This window comes from Lontra canadensis, unplaced genomic scaffold (genome assembly GCF_010015895.1).
Source record: "Lontra canadensis isolate GAN:19392208 unplaced genomic scaffold, GSC_riverotter_1.0 scaffold124, whole genome shotgun sequence".
NCBI classification, from domain to species: Eukaryota; Metazoa; Chordata; class Mammalia; order Carnivora; family Mustelidae; genus Lontra; species Lontra canadensis.
Window position 1 is genome coordinate 1,039,005 of NW_022631118.1, and position 25,692 is coordinate 1,064,696.

At 46.0% G+C, this 25,692-nt stretch overlaps 2 protein-coding genes across 4 annotated transcripts; one reads left to right on the plus strand and one right to left on the minus strand.

Annotated features, from left to right (window-relative positions):
* Positions 1–1,311: 1,311 nt before the first annotated feature.
* TADA3 (transcriptional adaptor 3) lies at positions 1,312–12,625 on the minus strand. Of its 2 annotated transcripts, none has more exons than XM_032841467.1 (9): positions 12,237–12,625; positions 11,281–11,513; positions 9,677–9,927; positions 9,454–9,559; positions 7,608–7,749; positions 7,410–7,513; positions 6,089–6,198; positions 3,690–3,875; positions 1,312–1,846 (listed from the first exon to the last, which is right to left on the minus strand). In XM_032841467.1, the coding sequence occupies exons 2-9, from the start codon at positions 11,485–11,487 to the stop codon at positions 1,654–1,656; spliced, it is 1,299 nt and encodes a 432-aa protein (XP_032697358.1). In that variant the 5' UTR covers positions 11,488–11,513; positions 12,237–12,625; the 3' UTR covers positions 1,312–1,653. The 2 variants fall into 2 exon arrangements, with proteins under 2 accessions (XP_032697358.1, XP_032697359.1); XM_032841468.1 differs by lacking the exon at positions 12,237–12,625 and adding an exon at positions 12,066–12,085.
* Positions 12,626–12,983: 358 nt separating this feature from the next.
* On the plus strand, positions 12,984–23,966 carry ARPC4 (actin related protein 2/3 complex subunit 4). 2 transcript variants are annotated; one of them, XM_032841475.1, is made up of 6 exons: positions 12,984–13,150; positions 16,701–16,819; positions 18,020–18,131; positions 19,295–19,390; positions 20,330–20,500; positions 23,008–23,966. In XM_032841475.1, the coding sequence occupies exons 1-6, from the start codon at positions 13,148–13,150 to the stop codon at positions 23,011–23,013; spliced, it is 507 nt and encodes a 168-aa protein (XP_032697366.1). In that variant the 5' UTR covers positions 12,984–13,147; the 3' UTR covers positions 23,014–23,966. The 2 variants fall into 2 exon arrangements, with proteins under 2 accessions (XP_032697366.1, XP_032697365.1); XM_032841474.1 differs by lacking the exon at positions 12,984–13,150 and adding an exon at positions 13,658–13,723.
* The last annotated feature ends 1,726 nt before the right edge of the window (positions 23,967–25,692 follow it).

Genomic DNA, 25,692 nt, shown 5'->3' on the forward strand with positions numbered 1-25,692 from the left:
TGATCCAAAAGAGAAACCCTCCTCTGTCAGCATCACTACAGTAAGCTTATGGAAGGCCTCTGATTGACCCAGCCTAAGTCACATGTCCACTTTTTGGACCAATTATCATGACTAAAAAATAGGGTATTGTGACTGGGCAAGCTGGGGTCATGTATCCATCCTAGTTTGACAGCCCCACTAAGACCTACAAAGAATAGGGAAGGGGCAGTTCTCTTAAAAGAAGTGCTGCACATTTAAGAATGTTGGCTGTACTTGTCATCTTTATGGCTCAGTTCACAGGTCACTTCCTCAGGGAACCTTCTCTTCCCTTCTCCCATGTGGACTTCAACCTTCCCACAGTAAATTGCAGATTATTTTCTGACTCCCTGACTAGTGTGGGAACAACTTGAGGTAGGGACAAGAGCACACTTGCTCATCTGTATCGCCTAGGCCTAGTTTCTTTCTTTTTTTTTTTATTTAAAGATTTTATTTATTTATTTGACAGAGATCACAAGTAGGCAGAGAGGCAGGCAGAGAGAGAGGAAGGGAAGCAGGCTCCCCGCTGAGCAGAGAGCCCGATGCGGGACTCGATCCCAGGACCCTGAGATCATGACCTGAGCAGAAGGCAGCGGCTTAACCCACTGAGCCACCCAGGCGCCCCTAGGCCTAGTTTCTTGCTCGGGTTGTGGAAGGGCTATTACTGGTGGCCTATCCAGCATCCACTTCCCCTTCCTACTCAGATTTTTGTTGGGTTCCCCCATTTCTCCCCACTGCCTTGGGCTTGGTGGAGCAGACTCTACTCTCATTAGTTAAATGACAGTAGAGGCATCCCTTGCCACAGTGACTGGTTCAGGAATGGACATGCAGGCCTTAGTTTGGGCCAGGTGAGACATAATGGTATTTGGGAAAGGCATAGTGCTCTTGTGGGTGGGCCAGGAATGCCAGCTGGCTTCTTCCTGCTCTCTCCTGTGCTAGCCGTCAATTTGGCCTCTGTCCGTTGCTACTGGCTGCACAGCTGGAGGAAAACCTATTTCAGGCGAAAGCTGACACAGTAGCTTTCTGTGTCAGGCCTGACACAGTACAGAGGTAGCTGGATCCTTGATGGCCCTGTTGAGTTGCTAACTTGGCCAACCCTGGAGGCCACCCTGTCCCAGGACCACCAAGACCCCAATCAACACATTTCCTTATGAATCCACAAGTATCCTCAAGGAGTTCTTCCTGAATGACATGGGTAAATGGCCAAAGGCTGAAAGCTTCCAAGCATGCCCTCCTTTGCCACCCACACCAGTTCTTTTCTACCCCACAATAACAGACATTCAAAGATTCTGGATGCTTTTTAAAAAACCACAGCAGTCACTTTACTTTTAGGTTTGCACTTTACAAAACCACAAGAGAGAAGTCCTTGAGGGAGAAAGGAGTGGGAGTGGGGGATAGTAAAGAGGGGGAAGCACAGACTAGGCCCCAGGCCAGCCCAACAGAGCCTCCCATATCCTGGCTCTACAGAGCTAGGCCAAAAGAACTCAGGGAAAGGCCACAGTCCTCTAGAGACTGTCACAATTTGACATTTTACAGGCAGCCACAGGCCTATGATTCGGGTAGCCCAAAGAAGGAAGTGGGCTTCCCACCCCTCCTTCCCCGAGGCCAGGGGAAGGCAGCTTGAGGCAGGAGTGAGGGCTACCCATCCAGCAACTTTAGGATGCTTTCACGCTCCTTCAGAGTCTTCCAGGCCTGGTCCTTCTCCTTCTTGGTGGGGGTCCGCTTCTTCTGCCGGGCAGCCATGATCTTCCGGAAGGCATCCATGACCTCATTGTCTGCCATGCGGACCCGCTGCCTCAGCTCTTGCCGGCTAACCTCCTCCTTTGCCAGCCTGTGGGGACCAGCCAGCCAGGTGCCCTGGGAAGCCCACCTCCACAGGGGGGGGCCCCCCTCCCTCTTCCAGACTGAACCTACACACCACCCCAGGCTGGCACTCCTGTTGATGTTTCATACCAAAAAGCAAAGTTATTGAACCACATTTGTATGGTACTATACACTAGGTACAATCTCAAACTCTTCAAACATGTCAGCAGAATTATATATATAACAGCGATGTTACCAATGATGAAATGGAAGTCAAGAAGAGTAAAAAGCACCCCAAGATCCCACAACTAGTGAGTAGGAGACCTGAATTAAGGCAGGTTGGCTCCAAACAATCTTCTTTAAAAGGTCTTCTAGTGTCAGCAGACTTCCTTACTTCCGTATCCAAATTCCAAAGCAACCTAAGGGTCTAGGCAGCCTGAGGTCTACATGAAGCGCACAGAGGCAGAACCAACCCCTGTAAATGGAATCTGACCTATCAATTACACTGTTGGTGGAGCTGGAAGGTGGTTCAGAGATTTGACTTAGTCCAACCTGTTAATTTTCCAGAAGGGAAAGCTGCTGCTCAGGGCAGGAGATACCTTACTTAAGGCCCGGCAGCTGGTCCACAGCAGGACTAAAGGCTGGATTCTGGTCTCCTGACAACCCAAGCTAGTTCGTTCACTGTCCACTACCTCTGTATCTGCATATCCTTAATTTTCCCTCTCACTCTCTCCCCTCCACCCTACTCACTCAGTGCCTCTTTCATCTTTTATTTTCCTCTTTTTACTCTTGCATGAAATGGAACTAGAAAGAGGCTGTGCATTTAGCCTTGTTGCTCAAGCTGTACCTCGGCTATTTACTGGCTGTATGACCTTCAGGAGAGCACTCACTTCACTGGCCCTTTACTTCCCCATCTAGGAAACAAGGAAAGTACCAACTATCCCCTGGGATGTAGTCCAGATTAAACAGCAGAGTGTATACAAAGCCCCTGGTACACTGTAGGCACTCAATGTACCCTTTTCCTTAAGCACCCCCTTAGCAGCTTGTCAGCAGTTTCCTCTCCTTTTAATGGCGCACTAATCACCCACCTATAGACCACAAGCCTTTTGCTCTGCTTCTCTTGCTAGCCCCCAGTACAACGTGTAAGAGATAGGCAGAACTGGCCAAATGAATGAGTACACCCAGCCCTGTTGGGGCTCTGTGAGGGGAAGACACACCTGTCAGTGAGGCTGCTTCCCTACTTTCCCCTGAAGATGGCAACAACATAATCTCCCTCCAGATGTCACCTATACTTTTGTCATGACCAACTCAGGGCAAGATGGTTGGGAGTCAATATAAAAGGAAAGATCTTGTGACCAGTTCCTTAAAAAACTGATACTAAAATGCTGGGCAATTTCCAGTGAAGGGCCAGTAATAACCACAGATGTCCAAACTGTTAACAGTTGATAAATCCAGGTAGATAGTATATTGATGTTTATCATACTACTCTTTCAGACACTCCATGTTTATGAAATTTGTCGTAAAAACATATTGGAAAATGAAAATAAGTATGAACATTTAAAAAAATAAATCACACAACAATGTGAATATAGTTAATACCACTGAACTGTACACTTAAAAATGACTGAAAGAATCAATTTTATATTATATGTTTTTTTGACCGTAATTCCAAATAAGTAAATAAATCAATCATAGGTGCCTGAGCCCTAGAGTCTGTGGTGCCTGGCAATGGTAATTTTTCCAAGGCTCTCCAGGTGATTTAGAGGCCCTACTGGTTTTGGGAACACTGTTATAAAGCCCCCAGAAGGCAACCAGCAGTGGCCTAGGCCTCCTCAGCCACCCCCTGACCCACATCACCTGTCCACACTCACCTCAGCAGGTCGTGCTTCTTGTTGCGGTTGTGGGCACTGAGCGCCTTCAGCTCGGCCTGCCGTTTGCGCAGCTCTGCGAGGACCTCATCCTCCGAGTCCTCTGCAGGGCGGTCCTCTGACTCCAGCAGGCCCTGGGCAATCAGCTCCTCCTTGATGCGGCTCTCCAGGGACTTGGTATGTGGCACACTACAGAGGAAGGGAGTCCTTAGCTCAAGGGCCAGCTTAGAGGCTAGTGAACACATTCTTTTCTCTTTGGGCACCCCCTATCTATCTAGGTATAAAAATACAAAGAAAATGTTAAAAGCTAAGCTCCTTGACATGGGTCTTGGCAATGACTTTTTGGCTGTGACACCTAAAGCACAAGCAACAAAATAAAAACTAAACAAGTGGGACAACATCAAAAAATTACTTCTGCACAGCAAAAGAAATCATCAACAAAGTGAAAAGATAACTTATGGAATGGGAAAAATATCTGCAAATGATTTATCTGATGAGAAGTTAATATCTATCATATATAAAGAACTCATATAACTCAAAAGCAATAAACCCACCCAATTAAAAAAAAGGGCAAAGTTCCTGAATAGACATTTCTCCAAAGAAGATATATAAAAGGCCAACAGGAACATGAAAAGATGCTCAACATCCCTAGTTATTACAGAAATTCAAATTAAAGCCACGACGAATTATCACCTCTGGCCTGTTAGAATGGCTATCATCACAAAGACGAGATAACAAATGTTGGCGAGGATCTGGAGAAAAGGGAACCCTCTTGCACTGTTGGTGGGAACATAAGTTGGTGCAGCCACTGTGGAACGCAGTGTGGAGGATCCTCAAGGAATTAAAAACAGAGCTACCATATGATCCAGCTACTCCAATTCTGGGAGTATGCACAAAGGAAATGTAAATACTAACTTGAGAACACATCTGTACCCCCATGTTCACAGCAGCATTATTTACAACAGTCAAGATATGGAAGCAACCTTGGTGTCCATCGATGGATGAAGGAATAAAGAAATTGTGGTATATATACAATGGATTATTATTCAGCCTTAAAAAACCAAGGAAATCCTACCATTTGTCACAACATGGATGGACTTTGAATGCATTATGCTAAATGACATAAGTCAGAGAGAGAAAAACAAATACCACATAATCTCACTTATATGTGGAATCTAAAAAACCCCCAAATTTATAGAAAAAGAGATCAGACTTTCCTACCAGAGTCAAGGACGAGGGGGGTGGGGCGGAGAACTGGAGGAAGGTGATCAAAAGGTAGACTTCTACTTACAAGGTAAGTCCCAGGATGTTCTATACAACACAATGACCTTAGCTAACACTACCGTATGATACAGAGTGTAAATCCTAAGAGTTTTCATCACAAGGAGAAATATTTTTCCTTTTTTTCTATTGTATCTATGTGAGAAGATGGATGTTAGCTGAACCTATTGTGGTAATCATTTCACAACATATGTAAATCAGACCACATACATGTTTTGTACACATACACCTTAAACTCATACGGGAATATATGTCAATTATTGCTCAATATACTGGGAAATAATATAGAGACAGACACATCTGGTCTTATTTCAAACACAAGCCAACACATATCCACTGTCAAAAAATATAGAAAAGGTTGGGAGGTTGGGGGAACCAGGTGGTGGCTATTGGAGAGGGCATGGATTGCATGGAGCACTGGGTGTGGTGCAAAAAGAATGAATACTGTTACGCTGAAAATAAATAAAATAAATAAAATAAATAAATAAAAATATAGAAAAACCTGTAATGCCAACAACTCAGAAAGAACCATGATTATTTTCTGTTACTACTAAAAATATTACTGTTATTTTGCTGTTAGTGACATTACACATACAAAAACATAAATATTTTACATTACTTATATGCTATATACATAACAGATTTTGTTACATGTTATTTTCAATCTTTTATTACACATTATTTTGTTTTTTTCCCCTACATGCACAAATTTAAATATATACTGAGTAAAAACAGGATCGTTTTTATTGTGCTCAACTGACATTTTCTCCATTTAACACTCTACTGTTTCCATCTTTTCATGTCAATTAACTAGATTTCCCTAAGATGATTAATAGTTACAAGTTATTTCATCACGTGGAATTACAACTATTTAGCCAACCAATCCTCTTCAGTTGCACATTTAGATCATTTACAGTAAGAACAGTACTATGATGAACAACCTTGTACTTGAGTCTGTGCATGCAGAAATGCTGCGCGAGCATGCATGGTTGATACTTTCACTGGGCTTCATCAAAATGCCCTCAATCTCTCTTTTAATGAAGACCTCCCCATGCTGGGATGGAAAAAAATCAACAGAGGCAGAGGCCAGATAGTAGGATATGGACAGAGTTGTCACTTACCTAAAGGGCTTGTTCTGGTTGCGGGGAGAGGTGCTTGCCCCATCGGCCCCTGATTCTTTCCCAGACATGTCAGGAATAGGAGAGTCCTCCATAGGGGAAATAATATTTTCCTAGAAAACCACAGGAATGGGATGGGAGAAGTAAGAGCCATAGTATTTCCATTTTCTTGCTCCTCTCTAACCTTCAGTCAGAATCTTCAGTCTTCACAGACTAGACATACTCCTTTATTGTTCCCATCCCTCTGGAAAGCCTTCCCAAACTGATTCTAGAAAACTGATCATTTTAGAAATCCGTTTTTGTACTGATACCAAAAGAAGGGAGCACAGAAGAGCAATGATAATACTCAACAATAGTAAAGAGAAGAGCTAAGCATTTGCATTGTACCGGGCACTGTGCTAAGCATGTTGTGGCAAGGGCAGCTGGCTGTCCAAAAGACATTCTTACCTTTCTGTAGCTGGCTTTATGGCTGCCCAGCTATTCTATACTTCCCAGCTTCCCTTGTAGTTAGATGTGGTCATGTGACAAATTCTCTCCAGTGAAAAGTGATCAGAAGAGATAAGAGCCACAGGCAGTCATAGCCCATAAACCTTCCTTCACACATTTTCCCTTGCTCTTTCTCTGTGGGCTTGGAGTAGCAATCATACCCAGAATGACCCTGTGCAGAGTACCTGTTTAGGGTGGCAAAGCCACCACAGCTGGGGGTCCTTATTTGATGGGTGTGGGGCTGAGATCTCGCCTCACTCCCACCTCAGCCAACTCAGAACATGAGTCCCCAGACTATTACATGAGAGAAAAACACTACTGTATTTGAGTCAGGGAGAAAACTAAGACTCAGGGAAGTGAAGGGATGTGCCTAAGGCCAGACAGCAGGTATTAGAAAAAGGGACTCTGTACCTAGGGTTTGTGTCCTGTTTCTATTTATTAGCTATACAACCTCAATCAAACAGTTCTCTTTTCTGAGCTTCAATTTTCTCATATGCAACATGGGGCTAACCACTGCCCTTGCCTCCAACAAGAGGATGTGTGGAAAGCCCTTGCACAGAGCTCAGCCCTTAGCTAATACTTAACAAAATTAACTGTGGTGGAGTGGCCACTTTGGGGGGAGGTTAGAATCTGGGAGGGGCATGAGAGGCTTTAAGACACTGGCAACACTTCGTTTTGTGATCATAAGGCCAAATATACAAGTGTGCTCAGATGTGAAAATTTATCAATCTATACATTTAAGATCTGTATAACTTTCTAAATGTATGACATATCTCAACACAAAATAAAACATTAGAACAGAAAGTAAGCATATTTCCTGTTGAGTTAGGGTGCTCACCTCCACCAGGGCCTGTAGGAGGCGCTGCGTCAGAGCACCAAAGGGGCACCCATCTTCAGGCTGCTCATGCTGGGCCTCAGACTTCTTCAGCAGAGCATCCACATCTAAAGTGGGCAGAGAAATGGTAGACAGGTGGGCTGAGAGCTGGGAACTCAAGTCCTGGCCTGTGGTGGGCAAGGAGGCAAGGGCCTATCTTACCTTTAGTGTCCAGTTCAGTCAGTGGCCCCATGAGACCTTTCTTCTTGTCAGCCACGGCTGCTGCCCGGGCCCCGTCCTTCTGTTCCTCCAGCAGGTCCTCCTGTGCCCATCTCTGGGAGTAGTGCTTCCCCAAAGGTGGGATCTGTGCGGCCCAAAGGGGGTAAACACCGGCAAGCCATGCCTGAGGTGAGTGGGGGCTCTCTGTGCACTAGGACACTGCCAATAGGCTCATCATTCATTCCTTCACTTATGTGTCTCCCAAGTACCTACCCCAGGGCTAAGGCCCGTGCTGAGCATAGGTAGGAAGAAATAAAGGAGATAAAAATCTCTATGCTCGGGCGCCTGGGTGGCTCAGTGGGTTAAGCCGCTGCCTTCGGCTCGGGTCATGATCTCAGGGTCCTGGGATCGAGTCCCGCGTCGGGCTCTCTGCTCAGCAGGGAGCCTGCTTCCCCCCCCTCCCGCCCCCGCCCTTCCTCTCTCTCTGCCTGCCTCTCTGCCTACTTGTGATCTCTCTCTGTCAAATAAATAAATAAAAATCTTTAAAAAAAAAAAAAAATCTCTATGCTCACAGTCTAGTAAGGGAGACAGGTACATAACCAACTAAGACACACATGGGAGCCAGTATGAAACAATTTCCAAGATAGAGGTGCAGAAAGATGTATGTACCTGGACCATCTCAGGTCATAGGCGTGGTCCCTAGAGAGATCTAGGAGCCTTAGTGTCAGGAGAGAAAATTTTCATTTGTATTACCTGAATTTACTACTGCTTATATGGATTAACTCTTCAAATAATTTTTTTCCCAATAAATTTTTTGAAAAATTCAAAGAACTGAAGTGTTAGAGGTAGGTCTAGGTGCTGTGGTATATGAAAAGGAAACTTACTGTGGGGAGTGTGCAAAGGCATTCTGGTGGAGATAACAAGGCATCAGTGCTTTGAAGGACAAGTTAGTTTGCTAAGGGAAAAAGAGCATGTGCAGAAGCCCAGAGACCAGCAAAGAGTCTGGGTGGGCCTGGGGTGAGGGCAAGCTGCTTGGCAGGGCTGGTAAATGCAGCAGTGACGAGGGGGCATGGCTGAGGAAACTGGAGAGGGGCAGTAGGGCTGTGTCACCAAGGACCATGATGCTTGGATTCCATCTTGTGCAGGAGTCAGGGGAGGCCTAGGAACAGGGCTTTGTCACTTCCAATCACAACAGCAGACCTAGAGGAGGGTGCTCCCTGACACTATTCTGTATTTTTACAACTTCTTTAATGGAATCGGTTTTATTTACAACGTAAGTAACGTTTTATATATTAAAAAAAAAAAAAAGAAAACAGGGCGCCTGGGTGGCTCAGTGGGTTAGGGCCTCTGCCTTCGGCTCAGGTCATGATCTCAGGGTCCTGGGATTGAGTCCTGCATTGGGCTCTCTGCTCAGCAGGGAGCCTGCTTCCTCCTCTCTCTCTGCCTGCTCTCTGCCTACTTGTGATCTTTCTCTGTGTATCAAATAAATAAATAAAATCTTAAAAAAAAAAAAAAAAGGAAAAAAGTCCGTCTGGAAGCAAGGAAGTAATAACAGACCATTTGGGTGAAATCTAATGAAGGCCAGAATCAAAGCAGAGGTGATGGATATGTTGGGACAAAGGACAGTGTCATTGAAGTAGACACCTTAGGATGTCTGTGATCATTTGGATGAGGTAGAGAGGAGACAATGCAAAAAGAGAGCTGAGAATTAAAGCCTATGTATCTGGATGGGTAGAGTAGGGGCAGAGTAGGGGAAGGAAGATGATACATGACTTTGGGATCTTTGTTTCAGAGGCACCTCTGAGTCCTCTTGCTCACCACCCTGTCTACCGAGGCCCAGAGTTTCTACCTTATAATGTTCAGCCTCGTCTTCTGGGGGTTTCAGTAGTTCCTCTAGTGTGCGTACTTCCTCACTGGTGATATCAGCACAGTAGGGCTCTACGGAAGCCCAGAACCTGCAGAGAGAAGCAGATCCTGAATGGGCACCTCCTATCCCACCATCCTCAGCTCCAGGCCCCTCCAGCCTCTACTGCCTGAATCCCAAGGCCCCTCTATACTCTCTGGCCCAGAACCTGTTGGGGGCATCATTCTTGGGGATCCGTGGCACGTCAATTGGGTCATCAGTGAATTCATATTCCTGGATCTTGGGCTGAAGGTTTTTGGATTTGGGCCGGCCAGGCCCAGGGCCTGGCCCATGTCCCGCCTTCCCTTCCAGTTTCTGTTTCTTCGGCTTTCCATGTTTTGGGGGAGCTCCAAGCTCATGGTCTCGACCCAGCTTCAGGAATCGTCGATCACCTTTCTTATCCTGCCAGTCAGTGAGGATCTGAAATTTATAGAGACTATCACTGAGGGGGGAGAAGGGAAGTCATAGGACAAGTTTTTTTCCTAGTGAAGAATTAGGATCTAGACTTGAGAAGGCTCCAAAGTCTATTTATCCATTCCTTTTTTATTTAGTAAACTCTTACTCATCCTTCAAAACTCAGTTCCTTTTCTGTTCCTACCTCATAGGATTTTATTCATATACTTCTCATCATTCCATTTGTTTGTACTGATTCACCTCTGTATCACTCAACCCAGTCACACAGTATTTAGGTCAAACAAATGCTCATGCCCAGTGCATATTAACACTGGAATATGCTGCTGGTAACTTTTTGGTGAATGCAAACAAGCCTCCCAGCAAACCTTCACTTCCAATGTCACAACTGGGAAGACTTTTCCACATCAGTTACCCAGCTTCTTACATGCTAAAATAAAACTGAATATGCCACAGTGCTGCTCAAAAAGCTTCAGTGCACAGGGACCACAGGTTAACTATTCATCCTCTTAAAATGGTATCTTGGTCCTTTCTGGGTCTCTTACACTTCGTACCTCCATCGCAGGCCTAAATGTGTTGTTTGATCATCCCTGAATGAATAGTATACCTGTCTTTTCAACTAGACTATAAGCGATTGGAGATCAGGAAATTCATCTTAACTATCTGTTCCCCAGGATTTGGCATAGTATCTGACACACACTGCTCAGGGGATGTTTACATAGTGAACAGAGATAATCAAGAGTAGTACCAATAATTAATATCTGAAATACTCAGTGTTAGATACTGGGCTGAGGCTTTGCAAAAAACAAAACAAAACAAAAAAACCTCTCTTTTATCTCACAAAAGCTCAAAGGTAGCTCCTATTATTCATCCCAGTTTGCGTATAGGGAACTGACGCTCAGTGACAGGAGGCAACTTTCCCAAAGTCACATAGATAGGAAACAGCAACACTAAGCAAGTACTTAGGCCAGGATTCAAATCCAGGTCTTCTCAACTCAGTTCCCTTATACTTCTAACCATAATACAACATCACCTGGTATTTGTCTGACCTCCCCCTCCCTTTAGTTGGCAAACACCCTGAAGGCCAGAAGTATCCCAATTACCTCTCTCTAACGCCTAGCACAGGACCCAGAACATAATGGGGGTTGGGGTCAATAAATGCTCAGTAAATTGGAATCTTGCCATTTATGAGGATCATGCACATTCTTATATATTCTATGTGTTACATGAGCCCAGCTTGGGACTCTCCTTACCCCACTAAGCTCCTGTACCCCAAGCCTCAGCAGGTGGGGCTAACTCAATGACCCATCCCATAACTCATCAGAGTCCACCCCTGGTGATATCCTCTCTGTAGGGTATCACCTGGGTTTCAGCCTCGAGAACCCGCAGACGCCGGCTGGCAGAGGAAAGCAGAGTCTCAAGCTCCAGCTGCAGAGTGTCCAGCTCCTCGATGCCGATGCCATCATCCTCAGAGCGGGCTAGCACGGCCGTGTAGCGTGGACAGACCTTCAGGTGGTCCACAGACTTGAAGTCATGGAACTGCAAGGGGCAGTCCTTCAGTTCACTCATGGCCCAGGATACAGGACCCTGTGGAACTGGAGAGGAGAGAGCCATTGATAGGTGATAAACTGGCACAACAAAAGTCCAAGAGCTCCCTTCATCCAGGGACAGAATCAAGGAGAAAGCCCAGCTTCAGTACCTTGTTGACAAGGTTGATAGCACTGCCCCTACTCACAGAGCACTTACTGTACATCAAGCTAAGTACAGATATTTTACTGGCTTCTCACTGAATTCCTCACCCAACCCCGTAAGAAGGGACAATGGTGATCTACACTTTACAGACAAGGAAACTCAGACTCTGTAAAGGTGGGACCTGCCCAAGGTTACTAAGATGCAATCTGAATCCAGGTAGTTGTGAGTCTGTGCCACTAATTTCTGTGATATGCTATGCCCTACCTTCCTGATGCTTTTCTATTCCACTCCTCCCGAGTTCTGCAAATCCCCTGAGCTCCAAATATCCCATTCTTAAAATGTTAAATGTTCTCCGTGCTTCCCTGCTTCTCCTTGTCTGACCCCCCCTCCCATCTTTGTCCCACCTCTTTGCCCCTGACAGTGGTTAAAAACGTGGGCTGGTAGGCTAGACATACCTGGGTTCAAGCCCAGCCTTTAACATTCTCTATTTACGTAGCTCTGAACATACTATTTAACCTTCCTGAGTCTCGGCTTTTCCATCTACAAAATGGGGACAAAACAAATCTTGAGTCTGTTTCCCCATAAGAAGTCTGAATCTGTAAAATGGGGATCACAATAGTACCTACCTCCCCGGGATGTTCTGAGGATTAAGAGGATGCTCGTCAAGAGCCCAGTTCAGTGCCTGGCACAGAAGTGCGCCTGTGTAATGGCTGGCCCCTCCCGTGGGTCGCCCCAGTGACTTGCCTTCAGGGTCCCCGTCCTCTAGGGACCCCCTAACGCGGCCCCCACCCCCTCTACCTCCTCACTGCAGCCTCCTGCTGCCTCCTACGGCCCCCAGGCCACGGGAGGGGGCGGGGAGTTCCGGTTGGTGGGAGCAACCGCCCCGGAACTGGCTAGGGGCGGGCTCCCTGCAGAGGACGCGGGGGTGGGAGACGCGAGGGAGAGCCCAATATGGCTTGCGGGGAAGGTTGTACAGGCCGCGAGCGAGCCCACTGCAGGTGGGCGGGGGGGAGGGGTATGCCTCAGGCTTACTCTGGGGAACAGCCCGAGGCTGGGGGCGGGGCTCGACAGCTGAGTTCTCAGCCGGGCGGTTAGTCCCGCTGAGCCCCAGGGGCTGCAAGTAGGAGGGGCCCAGAAAAAGGGTAGGGGCGCAGAACCGGAAGGAACGGAGGACTCCTCCGCCTCGCCTTGTCCTAATATGGTGCCCAACCTGAGGCCGGGCTGCACCATTGCCTGATTATGGGGAAAGACTATGACAAAGACAAGAAGGCCAAAGTCACAAGGGAGAACTGCATGGATAACGGGATAAGCTTGAGTATCTATTTGAAACTTAAGGAGCTTAAAAATGTCAAGAAAGTCCTAGCGGGGAAACTTCCAAAGGACCAAGTGTTCCTGGGCTCCCCTTCTCCGTTCGGATCATAGATGGTACCGTCCGGAAGTTCGGGCGGAGACTGAGGCTGAGCTTCTCGCGAAAAGGCTGGCGTCGCGGAGCTGGCCACTTCCGCACTTCCGCTTTCCGGCCCAGCCAGCGCCCGCGATGGTGAGAGAGCGGGGCCCCGGGCCTGGGACCCCCGCGGTTTTGCCTCAAAGCTGTGGGTCTGGGGGAGATGCGGCTTAGCAGCGGAGAGGCCCGGGGCTGAGGGATACTGCGGGGTGTTGGGACACTAGGAGACTGGAGGAGAGAGGGCGGGGCTGGAGCCGAAGTGAGGAAGGGGCGAGCGGGGACGCCCTCTTACGAAGCAGGCCTTGCAGCTTCAAGGTTTGGCTTTCGATCCAGGAGGGGAATGGTGAGGGTAGAGGACGCCAGAAGTGGGACCTCCTAGGCTGGTGGAAGCACCGTGAAGGCACCTAGTAGGCCTCATTGCCCGTAGTAGGGCCGCTGAGGCACACAGTAAGGCCTTCTCACTCAGAGGAGAACTTGAGTGAGAACTTCCCCTAAGTACACTGTCTTGTCCTCTCCTACCCGCTTGACCCGGTTTCCCAGAGGAAGCGTCTACACTTCCTTACCCCCCTCTTCTCTTTACTCCCTGCCTTGCTTCTACCCCACAGAAGGATCGCTTTTATGCTGCCACCACCCAGCCCTCTTCCTGGTCAGAATTCAGCCGTGTTAACCGTGAGCTCTGCTACTACTGACCCCTCCCTTCCTGGCAGTACTCCCATTTGATAGATGTGGGTGTTCCTGGGAGTTGAGGCTTGGGCTCACCACCTTCCTCTTTGCATTTTTCCTAGTGGCACCTGTCAAGTCCTGGCTTTGATCTTGTGTGTTCTGGTGGCTCTTGAATCTGTCTTCCTAGTTCTTTTTTAAGGTTTGCCTGGAAATTTTGAAGACACCTTCAAATTAGATCACCAGGTCAAAAATGATTTTCCCTCCTATACTTGCTTTTCTTTTTATGTTACTTGTCCTGGCTTTGTGTCTTCTTACCTCAGGTAGAAGCCTGGATTTTCTTTCTTCTAATTGAGGCTATTTCACCTGTATTTTTTTAAAAGTCAACTTTATTGAGGTATTACATGAGAATGCATTTTATTTGTGAAAAGGCAGGTGTCATGGGGCTTGTCACCTAAAAAAATCACCGTTTTTAGGTTTATCATCTATGGATTTTGACAAACACAATAATGTAATCATTACTACAACCAAGATAATAGAATGTTTCCTCAAAAAGTGCCCTCAAATCCCTCTGTTATCAGTCCTGTCTTCTCCCCATTCCAGGCAACCAGATTTTTTTTTCTCCTATAGTTTTGCCTTTTCAGTGTTGTCGTACAAACAGAATTCTTCAGGATGTAGGCCTTTGGATGTGGCTTTTTAAAAACTTAACTTTAGGGGCGCCTGGGTGGCTCCGTGGGTTAAAGCCTCTGCCTTCGGCTCAGGTCATGATCTCAGGGTCCTGGGATCGAACCCCATGTCAGGCTCTCTCTCCTTCCTCTCTCTCTGCCTGCCTCTCTGCCTACTTTGATCTTTGTGATCTTTGTCTGTCAAATGAATAAGTAAAATCTTAAAAAAAAAACTTTATTTATTCTCATTTGTTTTTGTATTTTCTACATCCATCTTGGGGCTTGAACCTACAACTCCAAGATCAAGAGTCACAGACTCTTCAGACTGAACTAGCCAGTCGTCCCAATGTGGCTTTTTAACCATAATGCATTTGAGATTCATCTGTGTTGCATGTATCACTAGTTACTCCTTTTTATTGTTGAGTAGTATTTCATCGTATGGGTGAACCACAGTTTGTTGCGAGGTGTTTTTTGATTCCATATTCTCTACATCTTATATGACAGTCTGACTGTTGTGATACCCTCCCTCTGCTTGTCCTCTCCACTGCCCCAGGCGCTCATCAGTGTTCCTTGAATAACCCTATCTGCCTTTTGTCTCACTTCCCTCTCCAGTCCATTCTCTGCAGAGCCACCATGCAACTCGTGAAGTCCTACAACTTCCTCCTCAGAAAGTCCCAGCAGTTCCTTACTACCTTAAAAGAAAAGCTAAAGTTAACAGTCTGGAATTTGAGATTGCCTGTGAATCTTTAGACTACCATTGCAGCATCATCTATTGAATCTAAAATGCTTTCTGTATACAGCAACCCTGTACTCATCACTACTTCTGGAACTCTTAAATGCCTTTTTGCATTGTTCTTTTTTTTTTTTTTTTTTTAAAGATTTTATTTATTTGACAGCGATCACAAGTAGGCAGAGAGGGAGGCAGAGAGAGAGAGGGAGAAGCAGGCTCCCTCCTGAGCAGAGAGCTGGATGCGGGGGCTCATCCCAGGACCTTGAGATCATGACCTGAACCGAAGGCAGAGGCTTAACCCACTGAGCCACCCAGGCGCCCCTTTTTGGTGTTGTTCTAATCTTGGTTGTGGTATTATACATAATGTTGTATAGAAAAGGAGTAAGACATTGCATATGTTAAGTACCGAGTGAGGAGCAGGGTATATAGATTTGAATAAAGAGACATGGTCTATTGACCATGAAGCTTACAGTCTAGCGAAGAAGCAATCACTTTACTAAAGAAATACGAAGGTTGTGTCATTGTAAGTTATAATAAATGCTATGAAGGGGGAAGTCAAGAATGGTCTCTCTGAGGAAGGAAGGGGCCTTCCCTGAATAAGTCAGGATCTGAGGGATGACTTGGGTCAAGAGAGGGAAGAAAAGCCTGTAGATAGATGGATCAGCATGTCTAAAGCCCTGAAGTGAGAAAGACTTAGTTAATACAACTGAAGATAAGCCAGTGTAGGTAGAAGCTAATCCCTTTAATGGGAATGTCCTTAGTTTACTTTTTCTGAATTACAAAATCTGTTTTCATCTTTACCTCCAAACCAGTTTCTTCTGGAAATATAACTTGTGAATCAAATTCTATCCCATTTCATTCTTCTTTAGAATATCTTAGTTGTTTTTTGTGTTCTGTAACCAGTTGAGCTATTTAAAGGTAGAGATTGTCTTTAGAATCTTAGCATTTAGATCATCGTCTAACACATATTGTTACCCATTGTTGGCTCAAAAGACAGATTTGAGAATAGTCATTGTCACCTGTATGCCTTTAGACCAGAATTTTTCAACGTCAGCACTATTTGGGGTTTTCTTTCTTTTTTCTTTTTTATCTATTTATTTAGAGGGAGAACACACACAAATAGAGGGAGGGGCAGAGGAAGAGGGAGAGAATCAGACTCAGCGCTGAGCATGCAGCACTTCGTGGGGCTAGATCTCATGACTCTTGAGATCTTGACCCAATCCAAAATCAAGAAACCTAACTGAGCCACCCACATGCCCCTGAATAATTCATTTTTGTGAGTTGTAGGATGTTTAGCAGTATGCCAGGACTCTACTCTGTGCCAGTAGCACTCCCACCCCACTCCAAGTCCTGTCAATGAAAAATGTCCCTACATTGCTGAATGTCTCCTGGCAGGAAGAATGGTCTTCTGTTGAGAACTACTGCTCTAGACTTAGAATGAAAGGCACCTTGAAGGCCTAGTCTGTTTTGTTCACTGTGGTATGTGAGAGCCAGATATTCTCAGTACCGCCTGGCTCTCATGTAGCTGTAGTAGAGGGCTAGTGGGTTTGCTAAGACAGATTCTGATTTTCCCTTGTGTTTTTTCCTACAGACTGCCACTCTCCGTCCCTACCTGAGTGCCGTGCGGGCCACACTGCAGGCTGCCCTCTGCCTGGAGAATTTCTCCTCCCAGGTTGTAGAACGACACAACAAGCCGGAAGTAGAAGTCAGGTAAGGAAGAGAAAGATCAGGGTGGGTGATGGGTTCAGCCCCAAAGATGGCAGTTGTCTGGAGGCTGTCAACCAGTTTCCGTCCTGGAGTTGTCAAGACAACTGTAGTTCACATACTTTGTCTTACTGCTCGATGAGCAATGGTTCCCAATTTGCAGTTCCAAAAATAGGGTCAGTGGGTTGGCAGGACAAAACCCAGGGGAGAAGCTAAACTCTAGAGCCAAGATTGCTTGACACAAGGTGTGACGTCTCAGAGTAGGGCTGTTCAGTAAGTATCTCCTGTGTCATTGTTGAACCCAGTTTAAGGAGAGTGGAGAATTTTGTTAGATGCCATCTCTGCCCTCTTGTAATTTAAAGATCAAAGAATGTTCTTTTCCCCACCAACTTGTACTCTTATTCCTTACTCCAAATTTTCCATGCTTTGGGTTATTTTCTCTATCTAGTTTATGTTTTGTTAAATTTTTCTGTTCTCCTTTAAAGTTTAATTTGAGACACCTATAACTGAGGTAAACAGTGTTACCACACCGTATTGGAATGATTTGAATTTAAAAATACTGACAAAATGTTAGCATGTTTCGTGTTGCTGTACTTAACATACATGATTTCTGCTGGGCATCTTAATTACCATTACAAATACCTAGAGATTCAGAGGCATCAAAATGGGAGCTGACCTGAGAGGAGTCTTAATGCTGAATAAGTGAATCATTCTGGATTGATAATTAAAGGAGGTTAAACTGTTTGATTTTAGCTTGTCCTTATTCTTAAGGCAGCCTCTCTCTTCTCATTCCCTAAATGGTATATGGGTTTGCCCGTAGTTATTAAAATAAGAGCTGTCGTTTGTAAAGCTCCTGCCATGTGCCAGGCACTCTATTAGACAATTGACCCTTTTTGATCTCTCTCAATCCTTGCCAGTGAAATAGGAATCAGTCATTTTACAGATGAGGAAATTGAGATTCCAACAGGGTAACTTGTCCAAGGAAAGTAACAGAGGAGGCTGGATTTCAAAACCTTATCGCCCTGACTCCAGAGCTTGCTCCTTCTGTTGGAGAACACACTTGCTGGCCCCCATCTTGGAGCGCCCCTACTTGTGAGTCTCCTATTCCTTGGACTCTGGTTTCAGAGATTCCAGGGCCGCTGTGGGGTCTCCCTGAGCATTCTGTTCCTCTATAGTACAGAGGCCTCTGTGACATTGTGTTTTCAGGAGTAGCAAAGAGCTCCTGTTACAACCTGTGACCATCAGCAGGAATGAGAAGGAAAAGGTTCTGATTGAGGGCTCCATCAACTCTGTCCGGGTCAGCATTGCTGTGAAACAGGTGAGCTCACCACTGAGCCCCTGCCTCCTCAGGAGGCCAGGGATCCCCATCCAAGAGATCGTCGTGCCAGATTCAAGGTGCAGGGAAACCCAGGTATATCCAAGGAATGATTTGCCAGGTCAGCAGAGTAGAGAGAACAACCCTGTTTTGTAAGCCTTGCTCTAGGTTAGAAGTTGGGAAAAGTAGCAGCCAAGGCCATGGCCATTTTGGTGTCAGGTCAAAGAATCATTTATAAGGAAGGGAGAATAAGGCCAGTTCATAGGAATAAATAGTACCAATACCAATTTGACAACCATAAACCTTGAAAAAGAGATTTAGGGTAAAAAAAAAGTGTAATTTCTTATGTTTTCTTAGGTGACATTCATATTCCCATCACTCTTATTATAATTTTTGCCATATTTATGTACCACCTAGGTAGTTATTTGTTTAATGGATTTCCTTAATTTGTCTTATTTTCTTTTACTTAAATTTGTTTGAAACAGAAACCTTATGCCATAGTGGAAAACAATATCACTTGTCAGATAGGGGGAACTCTAAAGAAGTGACTGCACTGAAAGAAAACAAAACTGTTATTTAGTGTAGGCCCTGTTGCCTACAGAAAGCTCTGTCCTTGGTCCCTGCTCTGTTAAAAAGGGAGATTAACAAGTGTTAGAAGGTGTTAAGGGCATATATACCAGCACCTGGCTGCAAAATTCTTTCATTAGAAATAATGAGAATTCAGCATGGTTAAAGTTTGGGGATTATTTAATGTTCATTGTTACTAAAGCAGAGAGCACCTAGGTTTATCTCTGATAATTCCAGGTGGTATATATATCATAGACTTTGAGAAATACAGCACTAGTGAAATGGGAGGGGAAGAGACAGCTTTGAATGTAGGTATGGACTCTGGAAGCAGCAGATAAAAGACGTTCGTTTGCCAGAATTATCTCTGGAATGGGTGAAAATGAGATCATAATAATGTCTTATTGAGTTGAAGAGGCTCTAATGTAGTAGACATTCAGTTGGCAACCAGATGCCCCATGATTTAGGCAGTGCCCCTGATGCGAAACCCCACTACCTACAGTGAGTCTGGGGGAAACTGAGGTCAGAAGACCAGGGTACAGGTTTCTGTTGGCCTGTGATGTCAGATTTAGGGAGCCCTGTGTATCTTTCACTCTTACTAGGCTGATGAAATTGAGAAGATTTTATGCCACAAGTTCATGCGCTTCATGATGATGCGAGCAGAGAACTTTTTTATCCTTCGAAGGAAACCAGTGGAGGTGAGACTGTGTGATCCACATGTTCATAATATTCAAGATTCTTCCACCAATTCTACTGTCACTGGTCTGGGATTGTTTGAAGAACAGGATTGCTGCTCCTCCAGCCATAGGACCCCCACTGCCTGAGTTGAGAGTTGGCCTTCATTTCAGCTGGAGTGAGAATAAGGGGGATTGGAAACTTGGGAAAAGTTGGGTCTCCCTCAGCTATGGAAAAGGCAAAAAATATGAGATGTGTTGCTCATCTTCCCAGAGCCTAGAGTCTAATGGCACAAATGGTATAATGAATCAGAAATCCTTTCTAAGCTGTGTCACCAACTAAATCATTGTCTCTCAGGGCCATAGTTGACATTGGCTCGGTGGTTGTCTGATTTTGTACTTGAGTCCTCTCCATAGACTCCCTGCCAAATCAACTTAAAATAATCCCAGTGACTAAGCAAGTACTGTGAAGAGCAGCGTGTACCATCAGATGTGTTGGCCAAGCTCTTCCTCATCCTGAGCTAAAATCATTCTTCCTGGTCCTAGATCTAGCCTCCGGGGCCACCCAGAACACATAAGAGTACTCTTCGACACATGCACAGCCCAGTCCCATCCTTCTCCCGAAGCATCTCTTCTCTCTGTTTCATTAGATTCTTCTGTGACAAGATTTCAAGTTCCTTTACTCTCCCCATGACTCATTCTGAATGCAGCTGTGTATCACAGGTAGTTTTCCAGAGATGCCTGACAGACACAAAATTCTCACCTGGGTCAGTTACTTGGACCCATCGTAGACACCCTAGCAGAGCAGGCAGCTGCTGCCTGAAGGTCATGAGACTTGGGAGAAGATCACGGCCAGTAGGAAGCATGTAGCTGAGTGACCATAGAGGACATGGCCTACTAAGTGCCCTGGGATGTTAATTCTCTCCTGTTCCTTTTCTCTTTTCTACTGTCTTCCCTCCCCAGGGATATGACATCAGTTTTCTGATCACCAACTTCCACACAGAACAGATGTATAAACACAAGTTGGTGGACTTTGTGATCCACTTCATGGAGGAGATTGACAAGGAGATCAGTGAGATGAAGCTGTCGGTTAATGCTCGTGCGCGCATCGTGGCTGAGGAGTTCCTTAAGAATGTAAGTGGCGGCCTTCTTGGTGTCCCTCCAGAGGTAGGATGAGCTGTGGATTGAGAACTTAGCATCTGGTGGTAAAGTGGTGCCAGCAGTGTGAATATTTCCTGAGGCCTATAGGACCTGCTGGTGGGTGGCATGTCAGCCAGGTGCCTTGGGGCTGGGGGACCCAGGGGTCATCTTTGGGACCTGCAGTGCATTTTCTGTAACTCAGGGACCTCCCTTAGTCTCTCATGGGGACTTAGATGCTCCTTTCTACATCTCAAAATGTACTTAGTCCTTCCCTGTATCTAGCTCAAACCTCAGGTGAGGCAAGTTAGATCTACATGGGAATATTCCAAGAATGTAGGACAGTTAATCAGTGTAATTCTACTTCTCAAACAGATTTGAATGTTTTCAGCGTCTCTTTCTCAGGCTTATAGTCATGATGTTTTCAACCTGTTTCCCATTACTTTCATGGCTTCAGTCCCTCCAGATCCCTCTTCAGTTGTTTGTGTTCCCAACTGAAGGGATTGCAGCCCTCTGAAGAGGAGAAATTATTTACACTGGTGAGCTGATGACACAGTTGTTCTTATTTAGATATTCAGGACATGGCCTTCTTTTTTTCTCCTCTTCCTCCAAACAGTTTTTGGTTTGTTGACATGTTCTGCTTTGAGTTAACTATAATCCCTAGATGGTAGATTTAGTGTTTACTCTTACCAGTGCATACAGATCCAGCCCAGAAGGAGCTCAGATTCCTAAAAATAGAAATTACCCCTTTTTCCCCTGGGCTTTAATTTTACTGAGGACAGTCAGTGTACAAAAGTCAGTGCACAGTGTCCTGTGCACGCAGGGTAGCATACTTGTTCAGATCACACAGGCTGTGGGGTCATACTGCCTGTGTGTGCATCTAGCTCCGCTGCCCACTTGGGCATGTTATTGAATCTCTCAATATGAAGCCTCGTTTTTCTCAGCTGTGAAATGAGACTATTCATTAATATGTATGTTCTAGTATGGTTGAGCATTAAATGAGGAGAGGTATACAAAGCAAATCATATGGTACCTAGTGAGCTTTCCAGGTATTGTAGCACCAAAGTTTTATGGCCAAGGCACTACAAGGCCTAACATTCAACTGCAAAGGAAAAGGGTTCTTTTTTTTTTTTTTTTTTTTAACAATTTTTATGTATTTATTTGACAGAGAGAGAGAGATCACAAGTAGGCAGAGAGAGAGAGAGGGGAAGCAGGCTCCCTGCTGAGCAGGGAGTCCAATGCAGGGCTCAGTCCCAGGACCCTGAGATCATGACCTGAGCTGAAGGCAGAGGCTTAACCCACTGAGCCACCCAGGCACCCCTGCGAAGGAAAATAGTTCTTGTCCTAATTTAATATTTGGCTCATTCACCGTTTAATTACAGTAACTGCATTTCTTTCTTTTTCTTAATTTAAATTCAGTTAGCCAACATATAGTATACTGTTAGTTTCAGATGCTAACCATATTTCTATAATTACACAGCTAAGAACATTTATCTATCTCATTCAATCCCTGAAACAATCTTTGAGTCATGGGTTATCCCTATTTTATGGGTGAGTGAACTGGTCTCCGAAAGTCAAGTCACCTGCCTAAGGGCCCTCAGCCTGCAAGAGGAGGAACTGGGACTTAGAGCTTGGTTTTCAGATTCAAAGATCAAGATGGCACCGTAGCGTTCGGCAGGGGTCACATACTCAGGTGCATGAGGGGCTTAGGCAGGTAATGCATGGGAGTGAAGTGGGCCGTTGGGGATATGATAAGCACATGGCTCTTCTGAAGAGGGTGACTGCTACCACAGAGCTCCCGCCCATGACGGTTCAGCTTTTTAAAAGAATCGCCAAATCTGGATTTGTATGCGCCATCTCTTATATTTTCAAGGTTGGCAATGAATTCATATTTTTTTAAAGACTTCGTGGACCAGACAGTGTTCATTATTGGGCTGGGTCCCGTCTGTGGGCCACTGGGCCACAGTCGCTGATCTGTAAGATGTGTGCGGCTGCTCTGGGCACCATGGGGGATACTTGAGGGCAGAAGATATTTCCAAGGGTGTATTATGGCTGGAGAACCACCCAGAGCTTGACAGAAAGTACCAGATCATGGGTCCTGCTGCTCCTGGCCCCCTAATCCCCATGCCCTTGCATGCAAGCTCCCATCTCAGTTCAAGCAAGGCACTGACAGCTGTATAGCAGTCACCATGACATGGTTAAAGGGAGCTTTGGAAGAGCCTGCCTCACCCTTAATTTTTCTGTCTTGTCTAGTGCTAGGTTTAACACTAGTTAAACTAGTTAGTAACATTAGTCAAACTAGTTAGCCCTGAAGGTCACTGCTGAATGCAGGCTGAATTAGAAAGAGGGTGCCTACAAGGTGTGCTAGGACCCAACTTATCCCTCAGAAATCTGAGCACAGTAGCAGCTAGCAGCTCTCAGATCAGCCTACCTCCCCAGAGCAGAGCAGGCCTGCCAGGATACACTAATAACTGCCATTCACTGCCTCTTGGTTCTTTTGACAGTTTTAAACCATCTGGCTGGATCTCAAGGCCTTCCCCCTCAGACTCCCCTGTGTCTCTGCGAAGGCATCCTGGAGTTACTCCCCAGAGCAGCAGCGGCGGCGGCAGCAACAGCAGCGGCAGAGCGGGGGAGCTGGGTCGGGGTGGGCATTAGATGCGGGAGGTGGGTGGTATGCTTGCTAGCTGGGCAACAAAGCAGCAGTGGACCTGCCCCAAGGCCACACGTGCCTGGTCAGGCTGGCTTCTGATGTTCAGTCCCCTGGGCTGGGACAGATTTTTTTTTAACGTCTTGAAACTTAAATTCTGTGCTTGTAGGAGACTGTAACCTTTTTGTCTTTTTTTTTTTTTTTTTTTTTTTTACACGAGACAACCTCCACCTCCAGTGGCTGTGACTGGTCCCAGTGATTGTACCATATTGGTCGCTGTGGGTCTGGGCGGGCCTGGAGCCAGAAGGCGACTATTGTGTGTGTCTCCCCGCCCCCCCACCTCCAGGAAGTCCCAGGTTGGGGGAGAGGGAGGGAAGGAGGAAGGGTTCAGACTCCAGTTCCTTTCCTTTGCCCTCTTACTCCTGAGCCTCCTTGGGCCCAGTGGAAGTTGTTCAGACTCTCTGCCAGCTTCCTGAGCTCTGCCTGAAGATAAGCCACCCAGCACTGGTTGGAAACAAGGGCTGAATTGGTGGCCACCAGCCATGCCTCGAAGCTGGGCACTGAAAGCCAGGTGCCTCTGGCCACAGGGGCCTCTTTGTGCCCTCCCAGCTGAGAGGGGCCACTGATTTGCCTTGTCTATCAGTGCAGTGCCTGTGCTAGAGTTGGAGGGGTGAGTCTTCCAGAGCTTCCTGAGCTGGGTCTCTTATGCCTGCTCTGGCTCCTCTGCTCCCTCGCTCGCTGTACCTTTTCTTATTCTGGTGGATCCCGCCTCCTCTCCTGATTAAAGTCTCTCCTTGCCCCTTTGGGGCTGCATGAGGTCTGTTCACTGTGTATATGAAAGGTGGGGGGTGCGGTGGGGCTTTTTCTTCCCAAGACAATGTAGTTGGTACTTGGGGGGCCCCATCAGTAGTCGTCTTTCTGATTGGTTTCTGATGTTATCTGTGCCAAGGGCCCCGACCCAGAGACCCCCATTACAGTCCAAGCACCATTCATTTCTGAAACTGCTCTGTGCCTGTACGAAGCTTTGGTCCTTTTCACATAAAGAGCTCATTTGGGCTAAAAGGTCATCTAAGAGAAATGATGATTCCTTATCATGGCTAAGGAAACTGTGGTTCCTTGAGATGTAGCAGCTTGCTCCAAAACTCCCAGCTAGTGACCGAGAGAGTAGGCTTCAAATCTAAGGCTCCTGGCTCTGTCTATAATCCCTAGCTACATGTGGCTATTTAAATTATTAAAAACTTAAAATTCACTTCCTCATTCCCACCAGAGGTGTTTCAGGTGCTCAATAAATACAAATGACTAATTCCTACCATGTCAGAGAGTACATACATAGAACATTTCCATCACTGGAGAAAGTTCTGTTGGACAGCACTAGACTTTGGTGACTCCTTGAAGTTAAAAAAAAAAAAACATGGTGCTCAAGTCCTGGCTCTCGAGGCTGAATTTGTGTGAGTTCCTAATGTTCTGTGCGCTTGTTTCTTATTCCATAAAGTGGAGATACTGTGAACAGGCCGACATGGTACTGTGTTATAGGTACTGAATAAACTACAGCTGATTTTTCCACCAGAGCAGTATCCAAACTGAAAATTTCCATTGCACTAGGCTTGGGGGGTGGTGGAGTGACCTTATCCCTGTCTTGGAGAGACTTGGGGGGTAGATAGTGAAAGCTGAATGTGTAACTAGGTGCACTGAAGTATTTTTGCAAACTGATTCTGTGGTAGTCTACCCGGGAGGGGAGGTGGTGTATTTATGGAAGTGGGTGACAGGAAAAGTTTCAGCCTTTGAGATGAGCTTTTCAAAAAGTTTTTCCAGACCACCAAAGAAGTCTTTTGAGGTGGAGGATAGGTAATGTTAAAGGGAGGAGGGGTTGGGGGTGGGGGCAACTTGGACAGCTACCATCCCCTTTATGACATTACCTGTGACGGCCTCCTCCTCCCTTACAGAATTAGGTGTGTCCTCTGAGGGCACGGGTATGTTTTAACTTTGCAGTGAATGTTAAAGGTGCTCACGGTGAAGCTGGTGGTTCAAAAGAGTATGGCAGCTGCTCACTCAACCCTCACAGGACGGCATTGCCTGGGTGAGCCAGCCATTTGTCACCGATCCATCTCCCAGGATCCAGAGCCCCTAACAACCAGATTTGCAGGCTGATGAGAAAGACTGGATGGTTGCCAAACAGCCTACCCTCTTCTTGGGGCATGTCTTTTGGGAAGCCCAGTCTCCAACAAGGTGTGGGCAGGGGTTGAGAAGAGCGATCTCAGGTTGAGATGGGCTGGACAGTGAGGTTGAGGACCCACCCTCACTCTACTGGCAGATCGACCTGATAACAAAGCTGGGTTCTCAGACCAGAGTACTCTCCTACCTGCACTCTGCTTGAATGAGCACTGCTGGAATTTGCACCTCAAATTACTCTTAGGGTGCTTTTATGACCCATTACCTGAGTGGTAATATTTAGTTATGTTAAATAATGTTTATGTTGAAGAGGGATTTTGCGGTCAGAACTGAATTCAGTGCTGTGTGATTTTAGGCGAATTAACATTTTGGA

Bases quoted from the DNA above. Each gene is read 5' to 3' on its own strand.
- ARPC4 (XM_032841474.1), top strand. From the start codon at position 13,673: ATGCTGCCACCACCCAGCCCTCTTCCTGGTCAGAATTCAGCCGTGTTA. The intron at 16,820-18,019 runs GTAAGGAAGAGA...TTGTGTTTTCAG, and splicing joins AAGCCGGAAGTAGAAGTCAG to GAGTAGCAAAGAGCTCCTGT. The intron at 19,391-20,329 runs GTGAGACTGTGT...TTCCCTCCCCAG, and splicing joins TTCGAAGGAAACCAGTGGAG to GGATATGACATCAGTTTTCT.
- TADA3 (XM_032841467.1), bottom strand. From the start codon at position 11,487: ATGAGTGAACTGAAGGACTGCCCCTTGCAGTTCCATGACTTCAAGTCT. The intron at 7,750-9,453 runs GTAGAAACTCTG...TGGGCCGCACAG, and splicing joins ACGAGGCTGAACATTATAAG to ATCCCACCTTTGGGGAAGCA. The intron at 3,876-6,088 runs GTAAGTGACAAC...CTTCCTCTGTAG, and splicing joins AACCAGAACAAGCCCTTTAG to TGTGCCACATACCAAGTCCC.